The sequence below is a fragment of the Haliotis cracherodii genome, unplaced genomic scaffold, assembly GCF_022045235.1.
Source record: "Haliotis cracherodii isolate W230 unplaced genomic scaffold, xgHalCrac1.p SCAF_1, whole genome shotgun sequence".
Taxonomy (NCBI): domain Eukaryota; kingdom Metazoa; phylum Mollusca; class Gastropoda; order Lepetellida; family Haliotidae; genus Haliotis; species Haliotis cracherodii.
In genome coordinates this window covers 58,609,346-58,637,070 of record NW_027266264.1, presented here as the reverse complement: position 1 = coordinate 58,637,070, position 27,725 = coordinate 58,609,346, and the positions used below count along the sequence as shown (strand labels likewise).

The following is a 27,725-nucleotide window of genomic DNA, read 5'->3' as shown; positions in this document are numbered from 1 at the left end:
AAATGCAAATAGTGGTGTACTGCAGGCAGATTCTCGTCGTCCTTTAGCATTATATGAGAAATATCTTCGGTATTTAACATCTAGGAAATAATTTTACAACTGAAATTTCCATGCATGGAGCTAGGCAGTACACGCCTTGTTTTCCATCCAAGATGGCAGAAGTGAGATAGATACAAATGAAAAATACAATTTGTTAATACACCCAAATTACAATTTGTACTTTGGTAACACATTAACAATAAAGAATTACTCAACAAAATATTAACCATGAACAATAAATCTGTTTCATGTTTGAAATGATATGATACCGTCTTTATGTAAGACTTTTGTTAATGTCACTTGCTTTATATTAACATCCTTAGATTCTGTGCATAGACAAATAACGGACAGGACCAAGTGGAACGATTTCACTTGATGGACTAGGTGAGCTATTCTATCCCAACCTATCACAGTTACGCACCTATAGTGCAGTGGTTAGCGTTGCCTTCACAAACATATTACCCTGAATATATGATCAGTAAATACTTGTCATCATGAAACACTTATCAACTATACAATATCATCTTGGCTACAATATCGAGCAGAGTTTGCTCCCTTGCTCACATCCTTCACCAGAGGGCACTGTGACTTTACTGATGGAGCTAACATTGTGAGCTGGGATGACGGACGGAGGAGGAGGGGGGTCAATCACAGGTCGGGGAGCAGGTGATCTCAGGAACTCAGTTTTGTTGAATGTTTTGTTGAATGTTTTGTTGAATGTTTTGTTGCTGCTGAAATAAAAGAAATGAAATCTTGCTTTTAAAGTAATAGATGAGATCTCCAAACACTTGCGATATTTAATAACACCAGTGTTGTTCAGACAATTACTGGAAATGCACGACAGAGGAATCAGAGAGTGAATGTTATTTTACGCCACAGCAATATTCAAGCTATATCATGGAGGCATGTTTATAATCCAGTCTGGGTCAGACTGCTTGATTCTCAGTTACTGTCATAACTGTTCATTATGGGCATTCATTATCCAAGCGGTAAGGATAATTCCTCCATCAGTCATAACAGTGGGTAATATTGGATTTTACCACACTATCTAGTAATAATGTTTCAGGCTAAATACGAGAACAGTTATAGTATAACTGCAGTGCCCTTCAATGCCAGTGTGTTCCAATGCTTGGTGTGGGAGTATTGATGCTCAATCACCACACTGAGTCTACAGCTGTATGCAGGTGCTCCCTCACATACCGTCATATCACCCCAATGCTTGGTGTGGGAGTATTGATGCTCAATCACCATACCGAGTCTACAGCTGTATGCAGGTGCTCCCTCACATACCGTCATATCACCCCAATGCTTGGGGGGGGCTGATGCTCAATCACCATACTGAGTCTACAGCTGTATGCAGGTGCTCCCTCACATACCGTCATATCACCCCAATGCTTGGGGGGGGCTGATGCTCAATCACCACACTGAGTCTACAGCTGTATGCAGGTGCTCCCTCACATACCGTCATATCACCCCAATGCTTGGGGGTACTGATGCTCAATCACCATACTGAGTCTACAGCTGTATGCAGGTGCTCCTTCACATACCATCACATCACCCCAATGCTTGGGGGGGACTGATGCTCAATCACCACACTGAGTCTTACAGCTGTATGCAGGTGCTCCCTCACATACCATCATATCACCCCAATGCTTGGGGGGGGACTGATGCTCAATCACCACACTGAGTCTTACAGCTGTATGCAGGTGCTCCTTCACATACCGTCATATCACCCCAATGCTTGGGGGGGGACTGATGCTCAATCACCACACTGAGTCTTACAGCTGTATGCAGGTGCTCCCTCACATACCGTCATATCACCCCAATGCTTGGGGGGGTACTGATGCTCAATCACCACACTGAGTCTTACAGCTGTATGCAGGTGCTCCCTCACATACCGTCATATCACCCCAATGCTTGGGGGGGACTGATGCTCAATCACCACACTGAGTCTTACAGCTGTATGCAGGTGCTCCCTCACATACCGTCATATCACCCCAATGCTTGGGGGGGGACTGATGCTCAATCACCACACTGAGTCTTACAGCTGTATGCAGGTGCTCCTTCACATACCATCATATCACCCCAATGCTTGGGGGGACTGATGCTCAATCACCATACTGAGTCTACAGCTGTATGCAGGTGCTCCCTCACATACCGTCATATCACCCCAATGCTTGGGGGGGACTGATGCGCAATCACCACACTGAGTCTTACAGCTGTATGCAGGTGCTCCCTCACATACCATCATATCACCCCAATGCTTGGGGGGACTGATGCTCAATCACCATACTGAGTCTACAGCTGTATGCAGGTGCTCCCTCACATACCGTCATATCACCCCAATGCTTGGGGGGGACTGATGCTCAATCACCACACTGAGTCTTACAGCTGTATGCAGGTGCTCCCTCACATACCATCATATCACCCCAATGCTTGGGGGGACTGATGCTCAATCACCATACTGAATCTACAGCTGTATGCAGGTGCTCCCTCACATACCGTCATATCACCCCAATGCTTGGGGGGGACTGATGCTCAATCACCATACTGAGTCTACAGCTGTATGCAGGTGCTCCTTCACATACCGTCATATCACCCCAATGCTTGGGGGGGACTGATGCTCAATCACCATACTGAGTCTACAGCTGTATGCAGGTGCTCCTTCACATACCGTCATATCACCCCAATGCTTGGGGGGGACTGATGCTCAATCACCACACTGAGTCTTACAGCTGTATGCAGGTGCTCCTTCACATACCGTCATATCACCCCAATGCTTGGGGGGGACTGACGCTCAATCACCACACTGAGTCTTACAGCTGTATGCAGGTGCTCCCTCACATACTGTCATATCACCCCAATGCTTGGGGGGGACTGATGCTCAATCACCACACTGAGTCTACAGCTGTATGCTGGTGCTCCCTCACATACCGTCATATCACCCCAATGCTTGGGGGGGACTGATGCTGTGTTGTGACAATAAATGAAAATCCCCTTAACGCCAAATTGATATTGTGTTCATATATGTGCTGTATGTACATATGTAGCTGTTACCCGATCATCACAATAAATAGTCTGTTGCATTTCTGTGTTTTGTAGGCATTATAGATTTGATGCTGAAATAAAAGGGATAAGATCTCAAAACACCGGAGAGATTAAATAACTTCAGTATTGTTCAGACAATTACTGGAAATGCTTTGTCTACATGCACGAAATCGGAAGAATCAGAGAGTGAATGTTATTTTACGCCACAGCAATATTCAAGGTATAATCATGGAGGCATGTTAATAATCCAATCTGGGGCAGACTGCTTGGTGCGATCTTTCTGACAAGTAGAAAGTTGGAAGAATGATTTGGGATAAAAAACAGAATTTGACCCTCGTGTCTTTTGATATTAAACATATTAAATATATCAACACTGGTCGATAAAAGACAGGAAAGCCTCCAAGGTTTACAATTGTGTCGACAAGTGTGGATAACTGATATCAAAAGACATAAGAGTAAGATTCTCTATCACCAAAAACTGGCTTCCACAGGAAATACCGCTGGGGTGAGAAGAAGCAATATCTCCTCGACAGACTGCCGTAAAAATCGACTATGCTTGTCATAAGAGGTGACTAACGGGATCGGGTCATCAGGCTCGCTGACTTGGTTGATGCATGTCATCGTATCCCAATTGGGTGGATTGATGCTCATGATATTAATCACTGGATTGTCTGGTCCAGACACGATTATTTACAGACCGTCGTCATATCGCTGGAATATTGCTGAGTGTGGCGTTTAACAACAAACCAACCAACCAACCAAACAAACAAAGCAATGATAGATTGCTACAGTGAATGGCATCACAGTTCTTTGCAGCCCATTGTGACATCAACACTGTACTATACAAAGAGTGTGTACAAATACTGACCTCTCTGTCCCTGGTCTCTGTACATGGTTCTCCAGGACCAGTCTCTCACTGAAGGCGTCGTGTCGGATCCACGTTTCCTTGTCATCCTCGTACACGGTGTTGTTCTCCACCACACCCTGGGCCACACCCACCACCTTCATACACGGACCGTTGGGGCACTGTAGCCGGTTCTCAACAACCTGCATGACACAACTTCTTCAAGGAGAGGGCTTTGATACGAGGCAATGAATGTTATTTATAGCCAGTCAGCAATTTTCAAACTACATTTATCATCCCAAACTGGCTCCCACAGGAGATATCGCTTGGATAAGTTCAAGCGATATCTACACTGTAGATGTCAAATGACATCACTAATGGCTCTGCTACTGAAGCTGTTAGCAGTACTTTTTACACTGAAGACACTGCTAATTACTGTCTACAAATTGAAAAATTTGGAAGAATGATGTTGAATGATAAATAAAATCCTTGTGTCTTTTGATATCAAATATATCAACACTCATTGATAGAAGTGGCAAAAATCCTCGGCAAGCCTCAGAATTTTTCCACTTTTATCAACTCGTGTTGATATATTTGATATCAAAAGACAATCGGGTGAGATTCTCTATGTATATTAATGGTGGCCTGGAAACAACCTGCAGGGACATATATAGTTGCAGTGTAGGGCTGGGACGGGTAACTCAGGTACTTGGGTCAGGTGGGTACTGAGTAGGACACGGGTACCCACAGGACTACCCGGACCCGTGGTTAGTCTCAACAAAAATGATCCAGAACTCCATGGTTACATACAAGTCACTAATGTTTGCATTTCTTTCTGACTATGCACACATTCCTTCTGACTTTTATATGTTTGAATAGAGACAAAACTTCTGTCAACTTCAGTAATTGCATGACTAGATCGTTTAAATAAGACATGTACATCTAAATACATTTTTCCAGGGGTACAGTCAAACTATTTCCAATTGGACATTTTGTACCTATTTCTTGAGACCAACAACGGGTACCCGGGTAGTGGGGGTGTGATTACCCGGGTAGGGTCAGACAATGGGGGTGTGGGTACCTGGTTAGGGTCAGGTAATGGCGGTGTGGGTACCCGGGTAGGGTCAGGTAATGGGGGTGTGGGTACCAGGGTAGGATCAGGTAATGGGGGTGTGGGTACCTGGGTAGGGTCAGGTAATGGGGGTGTGGGTACCCGGGTAGGGTCAGGTAATGGGGGTGTGGGTACCAGGGTAGGATCAGGTAATGGGGGTGTGGGTACCTGGTTAGGGTCAGGTAATGGCGGTGTGGGTACCCGGGTAGGGTCAGGTAATGGGGGTGTGGGTACCAGGGTAGGATCAGGTAATGGGGGTGTGGGTACCTGGGTAGGGTCAGGTAATGGGGGTGTGGGTACCCGGGTAGGGTCAGGTAATGGGGGTGTGGGTACCAGGGTAGGGTCAGGTAATGGGTGTGTTGGTACCGGGGTAGGGTCAGGTAATGGGGGTGTGGGTACCCGGGTAGGGTCAGGTAATGGGGGTGTGGGTACCCGGGTAGGGTCAGGTAATGGGGGTGTGGGTACCCGGGTAGGGTCAGGTAATGGGGATGTGGGTACCCGGGTAGGGTCAGGTAATGAGGGTGTGGGTACCCGGGTAGGGTCAGGTAATGGGGGTGTGGGTACCAGGGTAGGGTCAGGTAATGGGGATGTGGGTACCCGGGTAGGGTCAGGTAATGGGGGTGTGGGAACCTGGGTAGGGTCAGGTAATGGGGGTGTAGGTCCCCGGGTAGGGTCAGGTAATGGGGGTGTGGGTACCAGGGTAGGGTCAGGTAATGGGGATGTGGGTACCCGGGTAGGGTCAGGTAATGGGGGTGTGGGAACCTGGGTAGGGTCAGGTAATGGGGGTGTAGGTCCCCGGGTAGGGTCAGGTAATGGAGGTGTGGGTACCCGGGTAGGGTCAGGTAATGGGGGTGTGGGAACCTGGGTAGGGTCAGGTAATGGGGGTGTAGGTCCCCGGGTAGGGTCAGGTAATGGGGGTGTGGGTACCGGGGTAGGGTCAGGTAATTGGGGTGTGGGTACCCGGGTAGGGTCAGGTAATGGGGGTGTGGGAACCTGGGTAGGGTCAGGTAATGGGGGTGTAGGTCCCCGGGTAGGGTCAGGTAATGGGGGTGTGGGTACCGGGGTAGGGTCAGGTAATTGGGGTGTGGGAACCTGGGTAGGGTCAGGTAATGGGGGTGTGGGTACCCGGGTAGGGTCAGGTAATGGGGGTGTGGGTACCCGGGTAGGGTCAGGTAATGGGGGTGTAGGTCCCCGGGTAGGGTCAGGTAAGGGGGGTGTAGGTCCCCGGGTAGGGTCAGGTAATGGGGGTGTAGGTCCCCGGGTAGGGTCAGGTAATGGGGGTGTGGGTACCCGGGTAGGGTCAGGTAATGGGGGTGTGGGTACCCGGGTAGGGTCAGGTAATGGGGGTGTGGGTACCCGGGTAGGGTCAGGTAATGGGGGTGTGGGTACCCGGGTAGGGTCAGGTAATGGGGGTGTGGGTACCGGGGTAGGGTCAGGTAATGGAGGTGTGGGTACCTGAATACGGTCAGGTAATTGGGGTCAATAATGGGCTCCACATGTTGCAAACACATCAGGAATCAAACCTGGGTTTCTGGGAGATGAGCCAACGCTTAAACCTAATGCTAGCCCATCTTCATGTGTTGTGCTGGACAACATGAGCGATGTTCAACGCCAGTGAGAAATGGACTCCGCACAAGTAAACTGGACAAACGCATTGAAAATTAGGAATATATTAACAAACTCAATGAAGAGATTATTCATTTTTTCCTTTTTCTTTGAAACCTCCTAGTTGGCACACTTAAATTCTGAAGGTGTTAACATAGCAGTGCAACCATTAACAAAGGTGTATATTCATGGCAAAATTGTGTGAAAAGATCCAAACATTTTCCAAAGACCAATGCATCGAGGCTCATGGTGCCATGTTTTCTTAAGGTGCAGTCAGCAATAATCCAGCTGTCATTACGGCCTGGTAATAGTAACTGTCCATGCCAGACAAACCAGTGGTTGATATCATGAGCACTTCCCATGCCATCAGAGTACAAAATACCCATACTCAACCAAACTGGGCCTGACCACCTGGTCAATCACGACAAGCAGATGTTCATGAGCACAAATTCTATCCTGGAATCACCATGGCTCACACCCTGGTAAAGATAACAGTTAACATGATTCCTGGTTAAAATACGTCCCCAGCACTCTATGCTTGTCATAAGTGGTGCTCAGGCTCAATGAAGTGGTTACTAGTGTGCCTTTATATCCCAAGTGCTTGGATTGATGCTCATGATGTCAATCACTGGATTGTTTGGTCCAGACCCGATTATTTACAGACCTCTGTCATCATGGTCATATAGCTGGAATACTGCTTAGTGCTACCTTCAACAACTAACAATCAAAGAATCAAAGACATTTACTCACTGTGACCAATGCATTGCCATCAAGGCTGATGGCGCCATTGAGGTTCCCAACTACATCATTCTGAGAGATGTGACTACAACAACGACACACGATCCCATGGTCACGGTTGCCATAGACACCATTGCCATGGATATGAATCTATAAACAAAGACATTCATTTTAAACCGGACTGTGTGGCTGCTTGTACTATTCCGGACTGATGCCGATTTATAGTGCTAGCACACTGAGATACCATGCCGCAGTCTAACATGAATACCCCACTCAGACACAGTAAACTGACTGTGAGTCAACCAGTTTTATCCCCTAAATGCCGAGTGCCAGACAGGGTAACAACAAGTACCATCTTTTAACCACTTTTGGTATGACGTGGCCGGGGATTGAACCCCGAACCTTTCCCTCTCTGGGCAGAAGTCAGGTGAAATAAGGACAAATACTTTGCTACTCTTACCGATTGGTTCTCACTGCTAGGAGAAACACTGACGATGCCCGTCCCAGAATTGTTGGTGATGCTGTTGCTCTTCAGGACGACAGCAGAGTCTTGGTTAACTGTGATGCCATCGGAGAGGTTGGCGTACACAGCGTTGAAGTGGACGTGGACGGCATCCCCCATCTGTATCACTATCCCCTTACCTGGACAGTCATCAGGTGTTTTATTACAGGTATTTACAGGTAGGACACCCCCAGCACACACATCTAACAAACCAGCTTAACCTGACTATCATACGCAGACAAGTTTCTCATATTTTTTGTTGTTTAACCCTGCACTCAGTATATATGATGGTAGCCTGTAAATATAAATAATTGAGTCTGAACCAGACAATCTAGTGATTGATATTGTGAACAACGATACATGCGTCTGGATAGTTTACATGTTATCAACCAAGACATCTTGCCGGACCAACCAATCCGATAGGTCGTCTTTTGCGACCAGCCTAAGCTGCTGGGGACCAATCCTAGCCCGGGACCCCCATGGGCTTGTTTTATCAAAACAGAACACAAACCCATGGTTTAGGCTATTAAGATTGAGAAGCAAATTATATATACCTAAATATACCTAAATACTCCTCTCCATGCCAGTAACCATGCTTTGAGGTAAAGGTTCACACATGTCGTATGCAAGTACTACTTCACAATATTAACTGGTCAGAACTCATAAAAAAAGTTGTGACTAGCTAAATATATATATACAGTATATAATGGGACTTGGAGGTTTAAAATCTGTCCTAAAGAGTCATAACAATACGTGACAAATACTAGGGATGTCACGATTCACAGATTGTACCGATGTATCGGTAGATAATTCTCACGATATGTTACGAGATACATGGAAATTTATATAGATACGAAATTTTATTGAAATCGGTATCCATTTGTTTGCATATCAATTGATTTTTCTATTTGAATTGAAATGTCATCATATTTTCTGAATTTGATACATACGAAAACTTGTTACTGTCTGATACTTGTTCGAATAAACAGAATCAACCATTCCTAAGTATCATTATTTTACAAAATAATCTACTGATAGTAATTAGAACACATAATTGTAAATGTGATATGTAATTAAAAAGTTTGCTTCTTAATTTAGGCATAAAAGGTCAGTATTGCTGTATCGAGATACGTATCGTATCTTGACCTTGAAATCGAGATACGTATTACATCGTGAGGTACCTGTATCATGACACCCCTAACAAATACTTAGCATTCTGTCAGCTCCATGTGAAGGGCAAATGTCCCCGAATATTATTTTCTTAAAATGACCTGCTTTAAAAGAGAGTAGACAATATTTCCCCCATTGAGGTGCAACCAACCTGAGTTATGATAGACATTGTTGTACTGTACAGTGGCGACATCACACCGTGGATGTGACGGACCCTCCTCTCCGTCTCCGTACCCCAGACTCCTGGACGACGCCATGTTCATTCCATCCGGGATATTTGGCACATGCTGCACATCCTATAACCCAAGGAAATACAATAAACCTCACAACTACTTATCATCTGTCAAAATATACCTTACAGATTTGTTGTTCTATATCATTTCATACTGTTACAGTGAGTGAGTATGGTTTTACGCCGCCTTTAGCAGTATTCCAGCAATATCACGGCTGGGGACGCCAGAAATGGGCTTCACACATTGTACCCATGTCAGGAATCGAACCCGGGTCTTCGGTGTGACGAGCGAACGCTTTAACCACTAGGCTACCCGACCACCCTTCATATTGTTACAATTACGTTGAACACATTCCGCAACGATCACAACACACGGAATGGGGGTCATATGGACAATATTACCAGCCTTGCAGAGAAGGTGTGACAGCTAGATTGACTCGTTTCGTGGTATAACTTCAGTGATTGTAAAGGGCAGGGAAAGAAAACATAGCTCCAAGGAAACAAACAAAATGTATTCTCTGTACATGTACGTGTTCTCCACCAGGCGAAAAGAGAATGAGATTGCAGGGAATGTCACGTGATCGGAAGGGGTTGCATAGCACGGGATTGCAGCGGTGCGTGATCTAGGATCAGAGTGGTGATGGGAGGGATGTATGGGATGTTCGTTCGTTTGTTTGTTTGTTTGTTTTGTTTGCTTGTTGTTTAACACCACACTCCAGCTGTATGTATGGGATATGTTGGGGTGAGTTGTTTTTCAAGCTGGAAAATTGGTTCTAGGATGTTTAAACCAGGATTGAAGAGTAAAGAGAAACCAAGAGTGTGAGATTGGATAAGTTTAAAAATTTGTTTAGTTTGAGAAAAAAAACAGTGAAGAAAAGCATTTATATGTGTGTACTTAAACTGCGCTAGCCTCCGAAGATTTGGTGCATGCTTAAAGCGCTGACATAATTACCCCGGATAATGGATCAATGCACACTAGATTTTCATTCTCAGCTCCCTGGGGAGAATACAATTCAAGCGACCTTGTCAGGCTTGAAGGTTAACTTTCCCATTACGATCTCATCCCACAGGGTACCCATTTTTACAGCAGGGAGAACAGGGGCATATTTTGAACAAAGTAACTTGCGTTAGGGAACACCACATGTGCTACCTAAGCTTCAATGAAGGACAGGATCAAAGTGCTAGAGCAGAGCTCCAGATAAGCTTTCGGTGTTGTGGGTATTTTACCCATGCATTTTAAAATCATTGGGTATCAGTAATTATATCTGGGTATACAAATTTCTGTTACCAACTAGTTTTTACACTGGTGTCGTGTGTGTTCGAGAGCTTTATATGGATGGAAATGATATTGGGGAAAGAAGTGTAATCTTCTACCTGGGCATGCAAATAGATTTCCACTTACAGTCTTGTTGACAAACATAATCCCTGAATCACCGTTGTTGTTTATCTGGTTGCCATGCAGAAATGGTTGTGAGGCACTCATAATCCAAATTCCACATCCAGCATTACCTTGACAACAAGAAATAATCTCAATATATGATTCTGTAATGTACTGCACTATTCCAGAACCTGAAAAATGTACGACAGATGAAATGAGAGCATCCATCAATACAACACACATCCCAGTGTAGGGACATCAATACAATACATATCATGATGCTCTATATATGGTGAGACACCGGCATGAGTTAATACTGATAGTGACTGACTGGTCAATATAAACAAATATCTGGATAAAACTAATGTTGGTTTTGTAGTAAATTGTATTAATATTATATATAGTTTTACACAACAATTCCAGACTAATGGTTGGTTGGTTGGTTGGTTGGTTGGTTGGTTGGTTTGGTTTGATATATTCCAGCTATAAGACCGCAGTCTGTAAATAATGGAGTCTGGACCAGACAATCCTGTGATTGATATCATGAGCATCGATCCACGCAATTGGGATTGATGACATGCTTCAACCAAGTCAGGGAGCCTGACCACTCTGGACTTATGGGAGTGGTGGGGTAGCCTAGTGGTTAAGGAGTTCGCTTGTCATACAGAAGACCTGGGTTCAATTCCACACAGGGTACAATGTGTGAAGCACATTTCTGGTGTCTGGAGTGAGTGAGTGAGTGAGGTTTTACGCTGCTTTTAGCAATATTAAAGCAATATCACGACGGGGGACTCCAGAAATGGGCTTCACACATTGTACCCATGTCGGGAATCGAACCCGGGTCTTTGGCGTGACGAGTGACCACTTTAACCACTAGGCTACCCAACCGCCCTGTGTTATGATAATATTGAATGAGGACAAGCTGATATTTACAATATTAACATCCTTTACAAAATGAATGAGTCAAATGTCACTGTATTAATAGTAATTAGATTTAAAAAAAACAATAATCTTGGTTCACAGGCAGTGCCCACATCATCACAAAGTCTGCAGCAACTTTCGTTTATATTTCCATTTTTATAAAAAACTAAAAATCCTTAAATATTCCATGTCCAACAGTAGTCAAATACTGTATTCCAGTAATTTTACTCATCAGGGAATACATTTATGTACGGAGGCCCTTTCCCAGGTTGATTGTACACTTTTTATTTGGTTACACAACTGTTTATTGGTTACATACTAGTTTGAACAAAAAATACAAAAAAAACATTGCCTGCCTGCACTATATTTTCAAAAACCATGGCCTGAAAACCAATTCTTTTATTTTACCAAGCCTTAGCAGTAAAAATGTAGCAGTTCTGTCTTGACAACCCGTGAATGATCAAGTCTGGACCAGGTAAACCACTGACTGATAACATGAGCAACTGACTGATATATTGTGGGATCATGCGTACTTGAATCATTGAAGTGGTAACGAAAAGATACATATTCATTGAAAACATCTGTTTCAATTGGCTATTGTACTCGCTGAACTTACCAGATATGACATTGTTTTCCAGGGATCCTCGACCCCGCTCTCCAATGACGATTCCATCGCCGATACCATGAGAGATTGTGTTGCCACTGACAACAGGATCACCGCCATGTCGAATGTCAACACCACCCCACTGGTTACCACGAATGACATTATCTGTACAACAAATAACAGGATCTAAATACCGGGAAAAGCATGATTGTTTTAATATTTTACTTATCTGTCTTTTCATAAAGATTATTTCCCAAGCTCTTAAGGGATCAAAGTATTGCACATTTCGCACATTCTTACCGAATATGAAGCCACACCCACTCTCATTGACAGCCACACCTGCTGCCTTGCCGTCGTATATGTGGTTTTGACTGGAAAACAAATAATTATCATTACATCATTGTATTGCAACTGGAGGAAAAGAATCAGGATTTCTAAAAAAGAAGAATAATAGTCTTTGTTCTCAGGCACCGCCTGCATCATCATAAAGTCTGCAGCATGTTATGTTTTTATTTCCATTTTTTATTTTTATTTTTAAATCTTTAAATATCCCGGCCAGTTAAATGCTACAATTCTTAAGGAGAACATGATTTGGTTACATACTAGCTTGAACCTTCAGCAATCTCATTAAAATCAGACCTTAGTTCTCGCTTCCGCTAAACAAAGATCTCAGGACATCCCATTACGGGTCACGTCAGACCAACCTTGCGCGAACTTTAACAGACCAATAGAATGACCAAACAGAAGGCAGCTTTCTCGTGCTTTACGACACTAATTTCAAATTGGCAACTACGCTTCGAAACATATTTGGACAAATTCGCAATTACAAATTTGAAACAAAAGAACATTCTGGAATGGCTAATAGATGGTCTAGATTGTATGGATTCAGTCGTTAATCCTGTAACTATTGTTCGGAATACCCTGTGTTAAACTTTTCGAGGTTGTATGATTAGAAATCACATTCCGATTGTCACTTTCATGATCTGGTAAGCGATGCTCTCATTGGTCGGATGAAAGGTCGTTCTAACGTGACCCCTAATGGGATGTCTTCAGATCTTTGTTTAGCGGTAGCGAGAACTAAGGTCTGATTTTAATGAGATTGCTGAAGGTATCGAGGAAGTGCAATTGGTACTAGTCCTGTAGTCCTTGCCAAACTGCCTAATAGTTCAGATATCCTAAGTACTTGTAGACATTTGCCCTTTCTAACGGTCGTGCTATATGTTATCGTTGTAAGGACTAGTGGGCTAAAACTGTTAGTTTCTATCAGGCCTACAGACCCTGCAACACCTAGTGTCGTAGCTATGCTGTCCTCTTTGGGCTGGAAGCTGCCATCTTCCTCTATGCCTACTAGCGCGGCCTCCCGTATGTCTCTTCTGACGCCAATGACTGGATAGACACCTACCTTCCTCCTCCTGAGACGCCGGTGACTACTCAGTAAATGCATTAAGGTGAAATGCAGGATAAGTAATAAATATAAGAAATGAAAAAAATAAAGATCCCAAATCATCAAAAGAAACTAGTTTACAACTAGACTGATCTGTATAGCAAATTTCAGACAGACATGCTGATCTTTTTAACGCTCCATCTTTCAAACCGGGGGAACAAAAATGGATTTGACCTTCACTCACCAGACGGTGGGGTTTCCCCCATACAAGATGTAAACTCCTGCTTCTCGGTTCTCATAGATGTCATTCTTCTTCACCTGGCCACGCCCACTTCCCAGCACGACGACACCTGACCTCTTCCCATGATGAATGCGGTTGTTCTGAAGAATGACAAACAGAGCTAGAAGTTCACCCAACCACTATACACGAATACCGGTAGGCTAAGATTACTTTTTATCTGCATTATGTAATCAATGGACCTGGAAAAAATCAAATTGAAAAAAAAAAAAAACTGAAAAGTATTATTTAGTCCTATTACACTATCTGTTTATAGAAAATGTATATTGCACATCTGGACCTATGTTTGATATGGTTTATTTATTTGAAATGTCTCCTTTCTTTTCTTTTTTCCCACAAGTTGATCAAGATGTTAAAAAAGGTGGAAAACTATGTTTAAAAGCTTCCAAATCATCTAATGTTTATGTTCCTTTTGTCGTTCTAATTCACTGGCAAGCTTATTTATCAGATTATTTCCCCGTAGATTTGAGTTGGGGCTGTGTCTATGTCCCATCAAAGCACTAAGATAACTAGTAGGACTACACTCCTTTGTTGAACTTTACACCGTCAGTGCAACAGTTGGAAGAGATATCCAGACAACGGCTGGGACGACACCAAATTTACTACCCGGGTACCCACCTCCCTATTAGTATTACCCAACCCTACCCGGATACCTGCTGTAAGTCTCAAGAGATAGGTACAAAATGTCCGATTGGGAATAGTTTGACTGTAGCCCTGGACAAAATGTATTTAGATACACATATAAAACGATCTGGTCACGCATACACTAAAGTTGACCGAAGTTTCATCTTTATTCAAATAGATGTAAATCAGACAGAATGCTTGCATAGTCAGAGAGAACTGCGAACATTAGTGACTTGCAGCGTAACCATAGAGTTTTAGATCATTTTTGTCATTTAACAATATATCACATGACTAACCACAGGTCAGGGTAGTTCTGTGGGTACCCGGGTCCTTCTCAGTACCCACCCGACCTGAGTACCCACGTTATCCGTCCCAGCCCTAGTCCAGACAAATATGTAAGTCACAGCCCCTGGCATAATCAGGAATAGGGGTAATCGTTTATACTGTGTTATCTAGTTCACAAAAAGAGTGAGTGAGTGAGTATGGTTTTCCGCCGCTTTGAACAATAATCCAGCAATATCATGGCAGGGGACACCAGAAATGGGATTCACACATTGTACCCTTGTCGGGAATCAAACCCAGGTCTTCGGGGTGACGAGCTAACGCTTTAACCACCCGACCGCCCTCACAAAAAGAGTCCATGGGAGACTGGTAAATCTGTAACATCTGTGGATCTTGGAACAGGGAGTTTCCAAGCAGCCGCAGATAATAATCCACGTTCCATGACAACTCATCATCATCATCATCATCATCATCATCATCATCATCCACCCTACGGGTAATACAGGAGCAGAGCTCCAGATGAGCTTTTGGTGTTGTGGGTATTTTACCCATGCATTTTAAAATCATTGGGTATCTGTAATTCTATCTGGGTATTGAAATTTCTGTTACCCACTAGTTTTTACACATGTGGGTTAAAAGTTAAATATTTAAAAACACTATTCATCTAGTCTCAGCAAACTGGTGTTGTGTGGGTTTGAGAGCTTTATAGGACTCAAAAATACCATGATACTTCCACAAGAAAGTGTGATGGCAAATGATCATGATGTAACTGAGTTTGGCAAGGTTGACGGAATGCCCGTTTATAATTTCAAAATAAGTTGCTGATTTGCTAATCGAATACGCAGGGTTAATTCACAATATTTTGATGATACGCATAAGTTCTATTTTTGTAGCGTATCTGTAATGTTCTTTGCGTATTTGATCAGCTTGGATTTTATTTTACTGCATATTTCTGCATTTCTGATGCGTATTTTACGCAGATATAGAGGTTATCACGCAAGTGTGTTTGGGGATGGTAAATATCCTGCATGAGGAATAAACATTGTATTTTGCGAGACTTGTTATCCAGATACCCGATGGTTAATTCTGACTCGATCGCCAAATGACGAGGGTGACGCCATGTTTGTTTATAAACAGTGAAAGTAGCCCTACTTGACTTTTGATATTTGCTTCTCTATCCGTATATGACCCCAACGGACATCGTTTTTATCCGTTGGCTTTATCCTGCCGAGAAACCTACCCATTATATGATAAACGCAGCTTATCTGGAGGTCTGAGGAGCATAGATACTACTTACCTGTACAATAGGGTCAGCATTCTTCCGAATGTCTATCCCAGCCTCCATGTTGGAATGTATGTCGTTGCCTACAACGCACAAGGAGGTTCACGAATAGTGTTGTGATAGGCCATAAATTCGAGATTGCTCATTCTATTCTGTCATTTTTTTGAGAGGTGCACTTTAATAAGACTTAAGAAATCTTACATCACACATGTGAAGTCACAATCTCAAACTTGCAATCACTGAGGGACATCACTTAATAGAGGATGCACCCAACGCTTGTCATAAGAGCAGACTGATGGGAAGGATCTGGTAGTTACAATGTGCTACTTGACTGTGTGACACCATGTGGATTGTTAAACAAATAGTAGTCTTGGTTCTCAGGCACTGCCCGCATCATCAGAAAATCTGCTGCACGTTTTGTTTTTATTTCCATTTTTAATTTTTTTTAAAAACAATGCGATCCAATATAGCATCCAGTAACTTCCCTTTACATGCGCACTGCTTTGCTGCGCATCTCATGTTATGGTCATGGCGGCAATAGGAGTTTGTATGCTTGTATATGTAGGGAGGCCCTTTCCCAGGTTGATGGTACGTAACTGTACGTAATTTGGTTACATACTAATTTGAACAAGCAAAAACAAAAAACAACACTCCCTCAGCACTATATTTTCAAAAGTAATTGCCTGAGGACCAATTCTTTTATTTTTTTAAGCCCTATAAACCACTGGTTTGCTGAACTCATTCACTCCACATTCCCGCCATCCCTCTCACCTGCTATCAGACCTGAAGCAGCGAGTCTCATGAAGACCCCTGATGTCCGACAATGGTGGATCTTGTTCTTCAGAACCACCACCTGGCAAAAACATGGATCAATCATCATTACTGGCTAGTTCAAATCATCAAACTCATAGACGTCTGAATAGAAACCTGATACATGTGACCCTGGCACCATCACATCAAAAGACGTGAAAAGATGTTACTTTTCCTACCCTGCCTGGAGCTCAACACTAAGGGGACAAAACAAGGATTCAAAGTCGGAAAAATGTGTCTGAGTGGGGTATGCATGTTAAAACCCCATTTCACCTCATCTCACCTAATACATCAGAAAGTCTACTGTAATCAAAGAAGAAAGGAACCATTAAAAGACACAACAGTACCTCAACTGACGACAAAAAGCATTAATACTGTCAACATACAAGGGCTTGGACGAGTCCTAGTTGACTGGCCGGGTACCAGACCCCCTATTACCCGACCCTAACCGGGTACCCACAGTAGGTCCCAAGACTTGGAACAAAATGTCTGATTTTGAATTGTCTGATCACAGCCTTTGCAAAAATATTAAGATACATGAATCAAACGATCAGATCATGCGAACATTGAAGTTGACTGAAGCTTTATCATTACTAAAACATATATAAGTCAAAAGGAATGTGTGCATCGTCAGAAAGAATTGCCGACAATAGCGGCCTGTAGTGTAACCACTGAATTTTTGTCATTAAACAATATGTCACGTGACTGACCACTTGTCCAGGTATAGCTGTGGGTACCCGGGTCCTACTCAGGACCCTACCGACCCGAGTACCCAAGTTACCCGTCCTAGCCCTACAACATACCCTTGAGTTCTGTATACATCGGATGCCGTAGCCAACGTTGCAGATATCACACTCGGACACGATGGCGTGTGCCTGGAGACTGACCATGACTCCACCCTTCGAGTGGATCATGCGGCACTGGTGAATGAGACAACCTGGAACAGATAAACAGGGGCAACTAAATCTACAATCTGGCAAGAAATAAACACTGGACAGGGGTTAATTACTTCTGAACACAGAAGATAAATGAAGTATACAACTCAACTATTTGTAGGGGGCATGAGCAATCTCATTTAAATCAGATCTTAGTTCTCGCTCCCGCTAAACAAAGATCTGAGGACATCCCATTACGGGTCACGTCAGAACCTTACGCAAATTTTGACCGACCAATGAAATGACTGACAAGAAATCGACATTAGCCAATCAGAAGGCAGCTTTCTCGAGCTTTACGACACTAGTTTCAAACTGGCGACTAAGCTTCGAAACATATGGCTTATAGATGGCCTAGATTGTATGGATATATTCATAAAACCTGTCGTTCGGAATACCCCGTGTTACATATTTCGTGGTTGCATAATTAAAAAACACATTCCGACTGTCACTTTCATGATCTGGTAAGCGATGCTCTGATTGGTTGGATGAAAGGTCGTTCTCACGTGTCCCTTAATGGAATGTCCTCAGATCTTTGTTTAGCCATAGCGAGAACTAAGATCTGATTTTAATGAGATTGGGGGACGTGAGACATTTCCTACTTTTACAAAACCCAGAAGACAGCGACTTGTGTTCATTTTATCTTGAAATGTAGCGGAAATGTTCCAGTTTCGTGGGCAGATCAAGTAATATTTTCAATGCAATTTATCCAAGCTTTTTGTCTCATTCAGCTCCAATCATAAAATAAAACTTAAAAAAAGTGATTTGGGGAAAATATAAGCTTCCGTTATCCTTTGTCACATCAAGACATATTAAATGTTACCTGAAATAGTGCATGGTGAGACGTCATGCTGTGAAGAAAGAAATTACATTACAAATTATATGATGTTATGGTATATCAAGCCACCCCCTACACAGCACTTACCCTGAACCTGATCCACGACAGACCGCATGAGGCTGTCCTGAATGACATCAGTGGGAATAGGTTGTGAGGTCTGGCTACTGATGGACACGATGTCGGCATTGACACCTTGAGCAGATATTGATGCTTGGATGTGTTTCTGTCGCAGGTGAGGCAGCATAATGACGGACTCCTCCCCTGATGACAGGTCATCGTCTGAGTCTGTGTGCACGATTCTCTCAATGTCCTCGTCATCATCGCTGCTGCTGCTGGTGCTGCCAGGACGACCAACATCTACCAGAGATGAAAGTGCTGTCAAACTGTTTCTCACCACAAAGTTCCATATACATAATTTCTCTGGTAGTTAAAAAGTCTGGTGAAATGTTTAAAAAAACACATGTGCCGCAGAAATGTGTCAAATACAAAACTTCACATGCATGTTAGTATTGTGACGTTTTCACACCTATAAGCATGATAAGTATCAATATTCTGCCAAATTCTTCCCTTACTCTGTTTGTGTTAAAAATTAAAGGAACATACAAGACTGACAAAAACAAAAGCTACATTTTATATTTCCCATTTATAGCTAGGCGAACCACTAACCACTCAGAAAGTTACTGATTCTGATTTATAATTAAAGGCAGTTTACTGCAGGTCATGTGTTAAAACCCTGTTACGAGGAATATTCAATGTGATTCATTCATCTTGCAGGGAGGTCAGGGTTCTGCATGTTTGACAATGTATTGAAAATACACAACAAACCCTCTGATTGTGTCAGGGCTGTGGTGCGTCTTATACTTAATAGTAGTAAGTATTTGATATTACAAGAGATACTATCTTTCGAAATCACTGAACAGGTGATAGAGGGAGTGAGTGAGGGAGTGATGTTTTATGTCACTTTTTACAATATTCCAGCAAACTCACAGCGAGGACAACAGAAATGAGGGAATCAAACCCAGGCCTTTCTCATGACAAGCTTCAACGACTAAGCTACCCCACTGCTCTCTTTTGAAATATACTGCTATGTTAACATTAATAACAATAAAAGCTGGACTTGGACCACTAGATGCCAGTGAAATACATCTATGACTCCCTGCAATACATCTATGACCCCCTGCAATACATCTATAATTACACATGTGTGTATATAACATCTGTCAATATCCATGTGTTTATATAACATCTATTATTGTCCATGTGTCTATATAACATGTCACTATCCATGTGTGTATATAACATCTTTCCTTGTCCATGTGTATATAACATCTATTATTGTCCATGTATGTGTATAACATCTGTCAATATCCATGTGTTTATATAACATCTATTATTGTCCATGTGTCTATATAACATGTCACTATCCATGTGTGTATATAACATCTTTCCTTGTCCATGTGTATATAACATCTATTATTGTCCATGTATGTGTATAACATCTGTCAATATCCATGTGTTTATATAACATCTATTATTGTCCATGTGTCTATATAACATGTCACTATCCATGTGTGTATATAACATCTTTCCTTGTCCATGTGTATATAACATCTATTATTGTCCATGTATGTGTATAACATCTGTCACTGTCCATGTGTTTATATAACATCTATTATTGTCCATGTGTCTATATAACATCTGTCACTATCCATGTGTGTATATAACATCTTTCCTTGTCCATGTGTATATAACATCTATTATTGTCCATGTATGTGTATAACATCTGTCACTGTCCATGTGTTTATATAACATCTATTATTGTCCATGTGTCTATATAACATCTGTCACTATCCATGTGTGTATATAACATCTATCCTTGTCCATGCAAAGTTAGAAAATTGACCTTTTGTACCATAACTACATAACCTACTCACTGCTATTTCCCAAATCAATAAAAACATGTTTAATTACGAATTTACTCAGTTTCAAACATGCAGAGACATTCATTGATGAAGCAATACAGTGTAATGATGCTATTCAACGAGGTTGCAATGCCGTGACGTCAAAGTTAAGAGAAAATAGCTGCACTACATTATTTGTCATTTATTGGAAACAGTACATGCAGGGATTTATTTAGGAGTCACTGAACGAACTGCCCTTGCCAGGCAAATTGGGAAAATGGTTACATGAAAGGGACACCACCCCATATCTGTATCATTGACAGGACATACTTATGCCAGAAACATAAATTTCTCAGGATGAAAAGTGTGATAATTCATTTTCGTTAGTTTGTATTTACATTAATAATCTTAACCAAATTAGCAAAATCATGACCGTCACCAAATACACATATACAGTTTTTCGAAGTTCAAGATGTTTACCACAGTTTACTACGAAAGTTTCAATCAGCATCAGGTGACCTCACCTGGTGAACTTGATCTTGCAGAGTCAAGGTCATCAAGGAAAGACAAGCTGTCCTCACTGTCAAATGACAATCTTGAGTGAAGACTCCGCCCGCTGTCTGGACGTGGCTCATTTTCATTGTTGCCTTCATTCAAATCTAAATGTGGTACTTGTACATCTGCCGCCTGTGCATTACCTGCCCCTTCTCGAGCCTCATTTTCATGTCCCCTAGCCTCATTTCCATTGACTGCAGCCTCTACATGAACACTTGCAGCCTCATTCTGATTTGGGATGGGATCTTGCATCACAACTTCTGCTGTTGCCTGTAAGTTGGCATTGGAATGATGAGAGTTTGAAATGGATTCATGTTGATGAAAGGCAAACCCTTGAGTATTGGATGAGTTCTGATTGTCAATAATGTGGGGTACATCAGCAGCCCCATCACTGACAAGCCTTGGGCGAGGAATGTGGTGGGATGGTTCCAGCGAATCACTGCATGATGTTCCTGATTGGTCATTATGATCATGGGATGCTGAGTCTGAACTGTGATTGGCCAGATGTGCTGAGGATGCTGTCATGGAATGCATGGTTGATGCATGTGACTCGCTAGTTTTCATGGTAATGAGTGATTGTCTCCTTTGACGCCGATTCTGTGAAAATATTGAATTCATGCGTGATCGCAGATACGAGTAAGTCCAGTTTTTCTCATCCTTTGAATATCCCTCAACAATGATGTCTGCTGTGTCACTCTGTGAAAACTCACAGTTTTCAATAACACTAACATTCATATGTTGTAGAATAATGGTGGCATGGCGGAATGTGCAGAATCGGATGTGACATGTCCCTGGGTTCTGTGCGTACACCATACCGTCCTCCAATATGCAGTTGTCCAACTGCAGGTAACCAGCACGAATCTACAAGCAAAGCAGTCAACATGATGACACAGCTAACGGTTGACACGAGTCAAATTTTTCACCATCTATTCAAATGTTGATGATCCAAAGTAACCATAATAATATTTGTGAATGTTTCTTTTCTTAATTTGTACCATCTAAATCAAAACTTAGAGCATACTCAAAGCTGTATAAATTAACAAGATGGAATAATGATGGACGCTGCATCCCCACAAATATCTGTGACTGGAGATTTTAAGGCCACTAATTCCTCAGTTTTTAATGGTTTAAGTAGAAGGAATGACTCTGGTGCACATTTATTTGAGGGACCCATTAATGTGGGTAATGTACATTGTTGATTCCCTTTTTGTTTGTTTGTTTGTTGTTAAATGCCGCACTCAGCAATATTCAGCTATATGGCGGCAGTCTGTAAAAAATTGAGTCTGGACCAGACAATCCAGTGATTGACATCATGAGCATCGATCCAGGCAATTGGGATACGATGACATGTATCATCAACCAAGTCAGTGAGCCTGACCACTGATCCCGTAAGTTGCCTCTTACGGCAAACATGGGTTGCTGAAGACCTATTCTAACCCTGATCTTCACAGGTCAATTCCGTTTTTGATGAGTGGTTTGCCTTTGTGTGGCTCTTCACTAGAGTTATCTGTACTTTTGAGAGTTTTCTCCCTTTTTTAGTACAACATGGTCTGTCTTACAATTTCAATGTATTCATCATATCTGTTCATGCCATGTATTTTTGTCAAGATGTAAAATAGAACCAGTATGGAAAAATATTTGCACTCATGTGATTCACCAGATTTCTACAGTACAGCCGACACAACAAAGTACTTAAAATGTTTAGTGTTTTACTTACAAATTGCAAATAATACCAAATCAATCTCATTAAAATCAGATCTTAGTTCTTGCTACCGCTAAACAAAGATCTGAGGACATCCCATTACGGGTCACGTCAGAACGACCTTGTGTGAACTTTGACCGACCAATAGAATGACCAATCAGAAGGCAGCTTTCTCGTGCTTTACGGCACTAATTTCAAATTGGCAACTACGCTTCAAAACATATTTGGACAAATTCTAAATTACAAATTTGAAACCAAAGTCGACATCAGCCAATAAGAAAGCAGCTTTCTCAAGCTTTACGGCACTCGTTTCAACCTGGCGACTTCCATTTCAGACTACGCTTGAAAAATATGTTGACACAGTTCTTGATCAAAATTTTGAAAACTGAACAAACCAACATTCCAGAATGTGTAATATATGATTGAGATTGTATGGCAGTGCTTTCCACGTACTGTGCAATGCCTCCTCCGTTCAAATGTTTATCCCACGGAAGCGAGAGATAGACAATAATTTTGACAGAATCAGTCCTACGGGCCGTAACTGTCATTCTAATACCCTACGTTAACGTTTTCGAGGTTGCATGATTTGAAAACACATTCCGATTGTCCCTTTCATGATCTGGCAAGCGACGATTTGATTGGTCATATGAAAGGTCGTTCTGACATGACCCTTAATGGTATGTCCTTAGATCTTTGTTTAGTGATAGCGCAACTAAGATCTGATTTTAATGAGATTGATACCAATTATGCATGTCATAGAAATCATTATTGTACCATGTCTACCAGGCGTTAAGGTTGATTAATTACCATCAGCATGAACTTTTCATGACTTTTGATCAATCCAGAGATCAACGAGGTCAGGCGACATCAGTTACGTTCTTACCTTGAGAATAAATGTTGTGAACCACGGTGCTCTCAACACAAGATTGCTCAGACGTCCTGTCATGGCCACTTGTTCTATACACACCACAAGGATAACACTGCCAAGTTCTCCCACGCCTACCAACTCAAAAGGAATTTTGGATGTCATCTCAAACTGTTCATCATAGATACCAGGATACACCTCTATTCGATCAAAGTCATTGGCCACAGAAAGAGCACTTTTTAAAGAAGAATGCTCTTTCCCACGTCCAACTCGAATAATTTTTCTATCTTTTTTCCGTTTAAGAACATATAGACAGCTGCTGTGACTGAGATCTCGTGAGCACTGTGACCATTGCCTTGTTGACAAGTACTGGTCATGATAAGCTTGTTTCCAAGATGGCGGCTCGGAATGAATGTTCAGTGGCCAGAACGGATGCTTCCAGTCTTCACACTTGAGGTACAATTCCTTCCATCTTGATCCATCTAAACTAAGGATAAGATCATTCCAGGTCTTACTCACACAGCACCCTCGACACAGTTCAGCAGCGTTAAGATATGAAAGTATCATCTGCCATATTTCCCATGGGAGACCACTCTTGTCCCCTGGCAGCACCTTGCTCATTGTGTCAGTTTTCACTGTAGTTGTAGACATTTTTAATTCTTGCTAGGCCCTTGAAATGACACAATGACACCCTTTCAAAAGCAGGACTTGAGTTGGATATTTTCTTCTGCTGTGCATGCTATTGACATGTTGGGTCAGTTCATATTCTATGCATGAATAATTTTGGTCACTTTCTCTCGAATCTGTTTCCCTTGATGCCATGGTAATGACCTTAATTTCTTTGCCCATTCTATTTCAGGATCTGAAATACAGTAAGGGAAGACATGACAATAGACATGTACACCTTAAGATCAAACTCAACAACCTCATGTGTGAGTGAGTGAGTTTCATTTTATGCTGCTTTTAGCAATATTCCAGCAATATCACGGCAGGGGGACACCAGAAATGGGCTTGACACATTGTACCCATGCCGGGAATCAAACCCAGATCTTCGGCATGACGAGCAAATGCTTTAACCACAAAGCTACCCGACTGCCCCGACAAACACCAGAATATCTCACTGTTACTAATCACTTTGGATAAACCAGAATTCATGTAAGAATTAAAACTCATATTCCCTGATTTGCTACAACAAAAATGAAACACATCGCAAGATTTCTGGGGTTTCTTAGCACACTTCACCATCATGACACAGAGGTCTCTTTGGGTCACAAAACAGCGATACTATCACAATTGAATAACCAATAACTGGCAGCTAATATCTTATTTAACAATCAGCGTATAATAACTAGTGTGTGATGTTTCACTTGAGAAGTATATCAGAGTTTTAGCTACTACTGCAGATGTTACATGATCCTTTGACCCTTCATCAACAAAATCTTCACTTTAAACCAACAAGTTTCTCGATAAAATGTTTACCTCAAAATATTGCTTTGAATGTGAGTACACCATAACCTTGTATTACAGAGACAGTTTACTGCAACTGAAAATATCACAATTCGGGAATACAGCTCTTTTCACTATTTTGTATTTATTTCAGTTAGTGCTGCCATTGCCAAACTGAAGCTAAGCTATAAATGAAACAATCGAATTACCTCACACCTTACAAGGGGACCATGGCAAATAATTAGTGCTTGTTTACTTAGTGATGAGCACCCGATTGTTTACCTTGAAGTACAAACGTGGTACCCATTTTCTTCCTCGTAATCATGGTAATAGTGAAGCATGATAAAGATTGTATGGATTTAGCTCAAATTACATACCGTATTCAACGTAATAAGCGCCCACGGCGATATTTGCTAATATTTTGGCACATGAACAATCCCAATGAGCACCCCTTCCGATTGATCAATGTAAACAAGACTTATTCATTCGCGTAAAATACGCACTCCTGTATTATATGCACCATTAATTATGGGCAATTAAATTCGTGAAAAATATATCTGCCGTACATAAACATTTCAGGCTGTCAGCATAAACCACGAAATTAATCTCTCAACTCTGTTTTTTTTTCACCAAAATAATATTTTAATAAGAGCCTCCTATTTCTAATTTTGAGAGCGCCCTGGGCACATATTACGTCGAATATGGTATATTATTTGTGTTCACTGAAGTGAGATAGCTAACTGAAACTCACAACTAACCATAAAGCTTGTAATTGGGTATTGGCAAGGGGTACTTAGCCCTAAGGAGTGTTTGATTGGAAAGCAGGTCTAAGGGCTCAAGATAGAATTTGGGGTAACCTACCCTCACCCTAACAGCAACACAACCACCTAGGGTTGGGACAAGTCCAAATTTACTACCCTGGTACCGACCCCTCTATTACCCAACCCTACTGGGTAACCGCTGTAGGTCTCAAGAGATGGGTACAAACTGTCCGATTGGGAATAGTTTGACCATAGCCCTGGACAAAATGTATTTAGATACACGTATAAAACGATCTGGTCAAGCATACCTTGAGGTTGACTGAAGTCTAATCTTATTCAAAGAAATAAAAGTCGGACGGAATGTGTGCATAGTCAGAGAGAAATGCGACCAGTGACTTGTAGTGTAACTATGGAGTTCCAGAAATATTTTGTCCTTAAATAATATATCATGTGACTAACTACGGGTCCGGGTAGTCCTGTGGGTACCCGGGTCCTACTCAGGACCAACCCGACCAGTGTACCCCATCCCAGCCCATGCAACAACCAGCTAAACCTATTAGGGTTGAAGAGGCGAGCTAGAGCAATCAAGACTATAAGCTATGGCTGTTAAACAGAAGTGTTGCCAACAACTTATATTTTATTTCAGACTGATCATGTACTGTCAGGTCAGAGGCCAAATCGGTATATTGTCTCTGGTATATGGTCTCTGGTCAGGTTATAATACACCGATCCGTGTTTGTGCATGACCTTATAAAAGCCAGTGCTTTAAAGTGTTAGTTTTAAAATATCTGCAGCCTCATTTACGTTTCCAAAATCAAGCACTAATTGCATGTTGTTTTCTTGTCATCAGGGAATGAGATATATACCCATTGGGGTAAAACAGAAAGATCGGTATCAGCGCATTTAAGGTATCCCAGGCCGATGTCAGCGTTAAACAGTCACGGCCGCCTACAGAAATCAACTCCCGAAGCAGTGATCTAAATCAGATAGCTCAAAATCGACTTGATCTAGTCAACAAATTCGTTACGACATACATTACATTATATGTGGTTAGTGACATATCAGAACATATCCGTGAGCTTGATTTGTCGATAGCGCAGTTTGATGCATCCGACCGTCACCTCGTAAACATAAACAACCTCGGAAAGCTTCAGTAACTACTTCCGGGTCACGTGACAGCAAGTGCTTCCTCGCAGTTATATGATAAAAATGCACGGGCGGCAATAGATATTTGTTACGCGTGCCTCATAGCTTGTGAAACAAAATTATGATAATACTTCTTTTTATGAGTCACCTTCTACTTCCATGAGTGGAATTTTCAGGTTCCAAAAGGTTGTGGAGGCACTGATACTGCTATTTTCCTATCAACAATTTATATATTCTTTTGTATTTTGTAAAGGCGTCTGTTGTCACAGGTTTTTCGGGGCAAATTTTGCTCCTATCAGCTGAATAGTGTTTATGATAAACGTTCCTCTACAGAGATGATAATGTCATAATTATAAACAATATATGCAAATAAAGAGAGGGATATATAGTCTACTATGTACGTAACCATTGGATTTAAAAGAATCCACACAAAAATATCCGTATGTCCTTACCACAAGTAATACATTTTTCAGATCAGTTGATTATAAAAGAAAAACATTGAGCCTTTTAATTTAAAAGGAAAATAACGGTTTAAAGGAGTGGCACTGAATTGCCCTGTATGACTAAAGAGTGTCCACTACAGCTGTTCACACAACTATCGACACCCTTACAAGGACCTTGACGAACATAGAAGTAATTGTTATCTACGAAGATAAAAAAGGGTCTTGCTCTACAAATGGATGTTTTCGCAAGAATAGTGTAAGTCT

The 27,725-nt window shown here is 41.9% G+C and overlaps 1 protein-coding gene across 2 annotated transcripts; it reads right to left on the bottom strand.

Moving 5' to 3' along the window:
• Positions 1-254: 254 nt before the first annotated feature.
• LOC139466047 (F-box only protein 10-like) lies at positions 255-26,992 on the bottom strand. Of its 2 annotated transcripts, none has more exons than XM_071248066.1 (16): positions 26,907-26,992; positions 23,684-24,527; positions 21,068-21,959; positions 18,730-18,999; positions 17,676-17,809; positions 16,834-16,915; positions 16,078-16,145; positions 13,821-13,957; positions 12,493-12,563; positions 12,205-12,357; positions 10,692-10,798; positions 9,209-9,353; positions 7,846-8,027; positions 7,398-7,535; positions 3,956-4,134; positions 255-770 (listed from the first exon to the last, which is right to left on the bottom strand). In XM_071248066.1, exons 2-16 carry the CDS (start codon positions 24,314-24,316, stop codon positions 569-571), a joined length of 3,393 nt encoding a protein of 1,130 aa, XP_071104167.1. In that variant the 5' UTR covers positions 24,317-24,527; positions 26,907-26,992; the 3' UTR covers positions 255-568. The 2 variants fall into 2 exon arrangements, with proteins under 2 accessions (XP_071104167.1, XP_071104172.1); XM_071248071.1 differs by having other exon boundaries at positions 26,912-26,992.
• Positions 26,993-27,725: the final 733 nt, after the last annotated feature.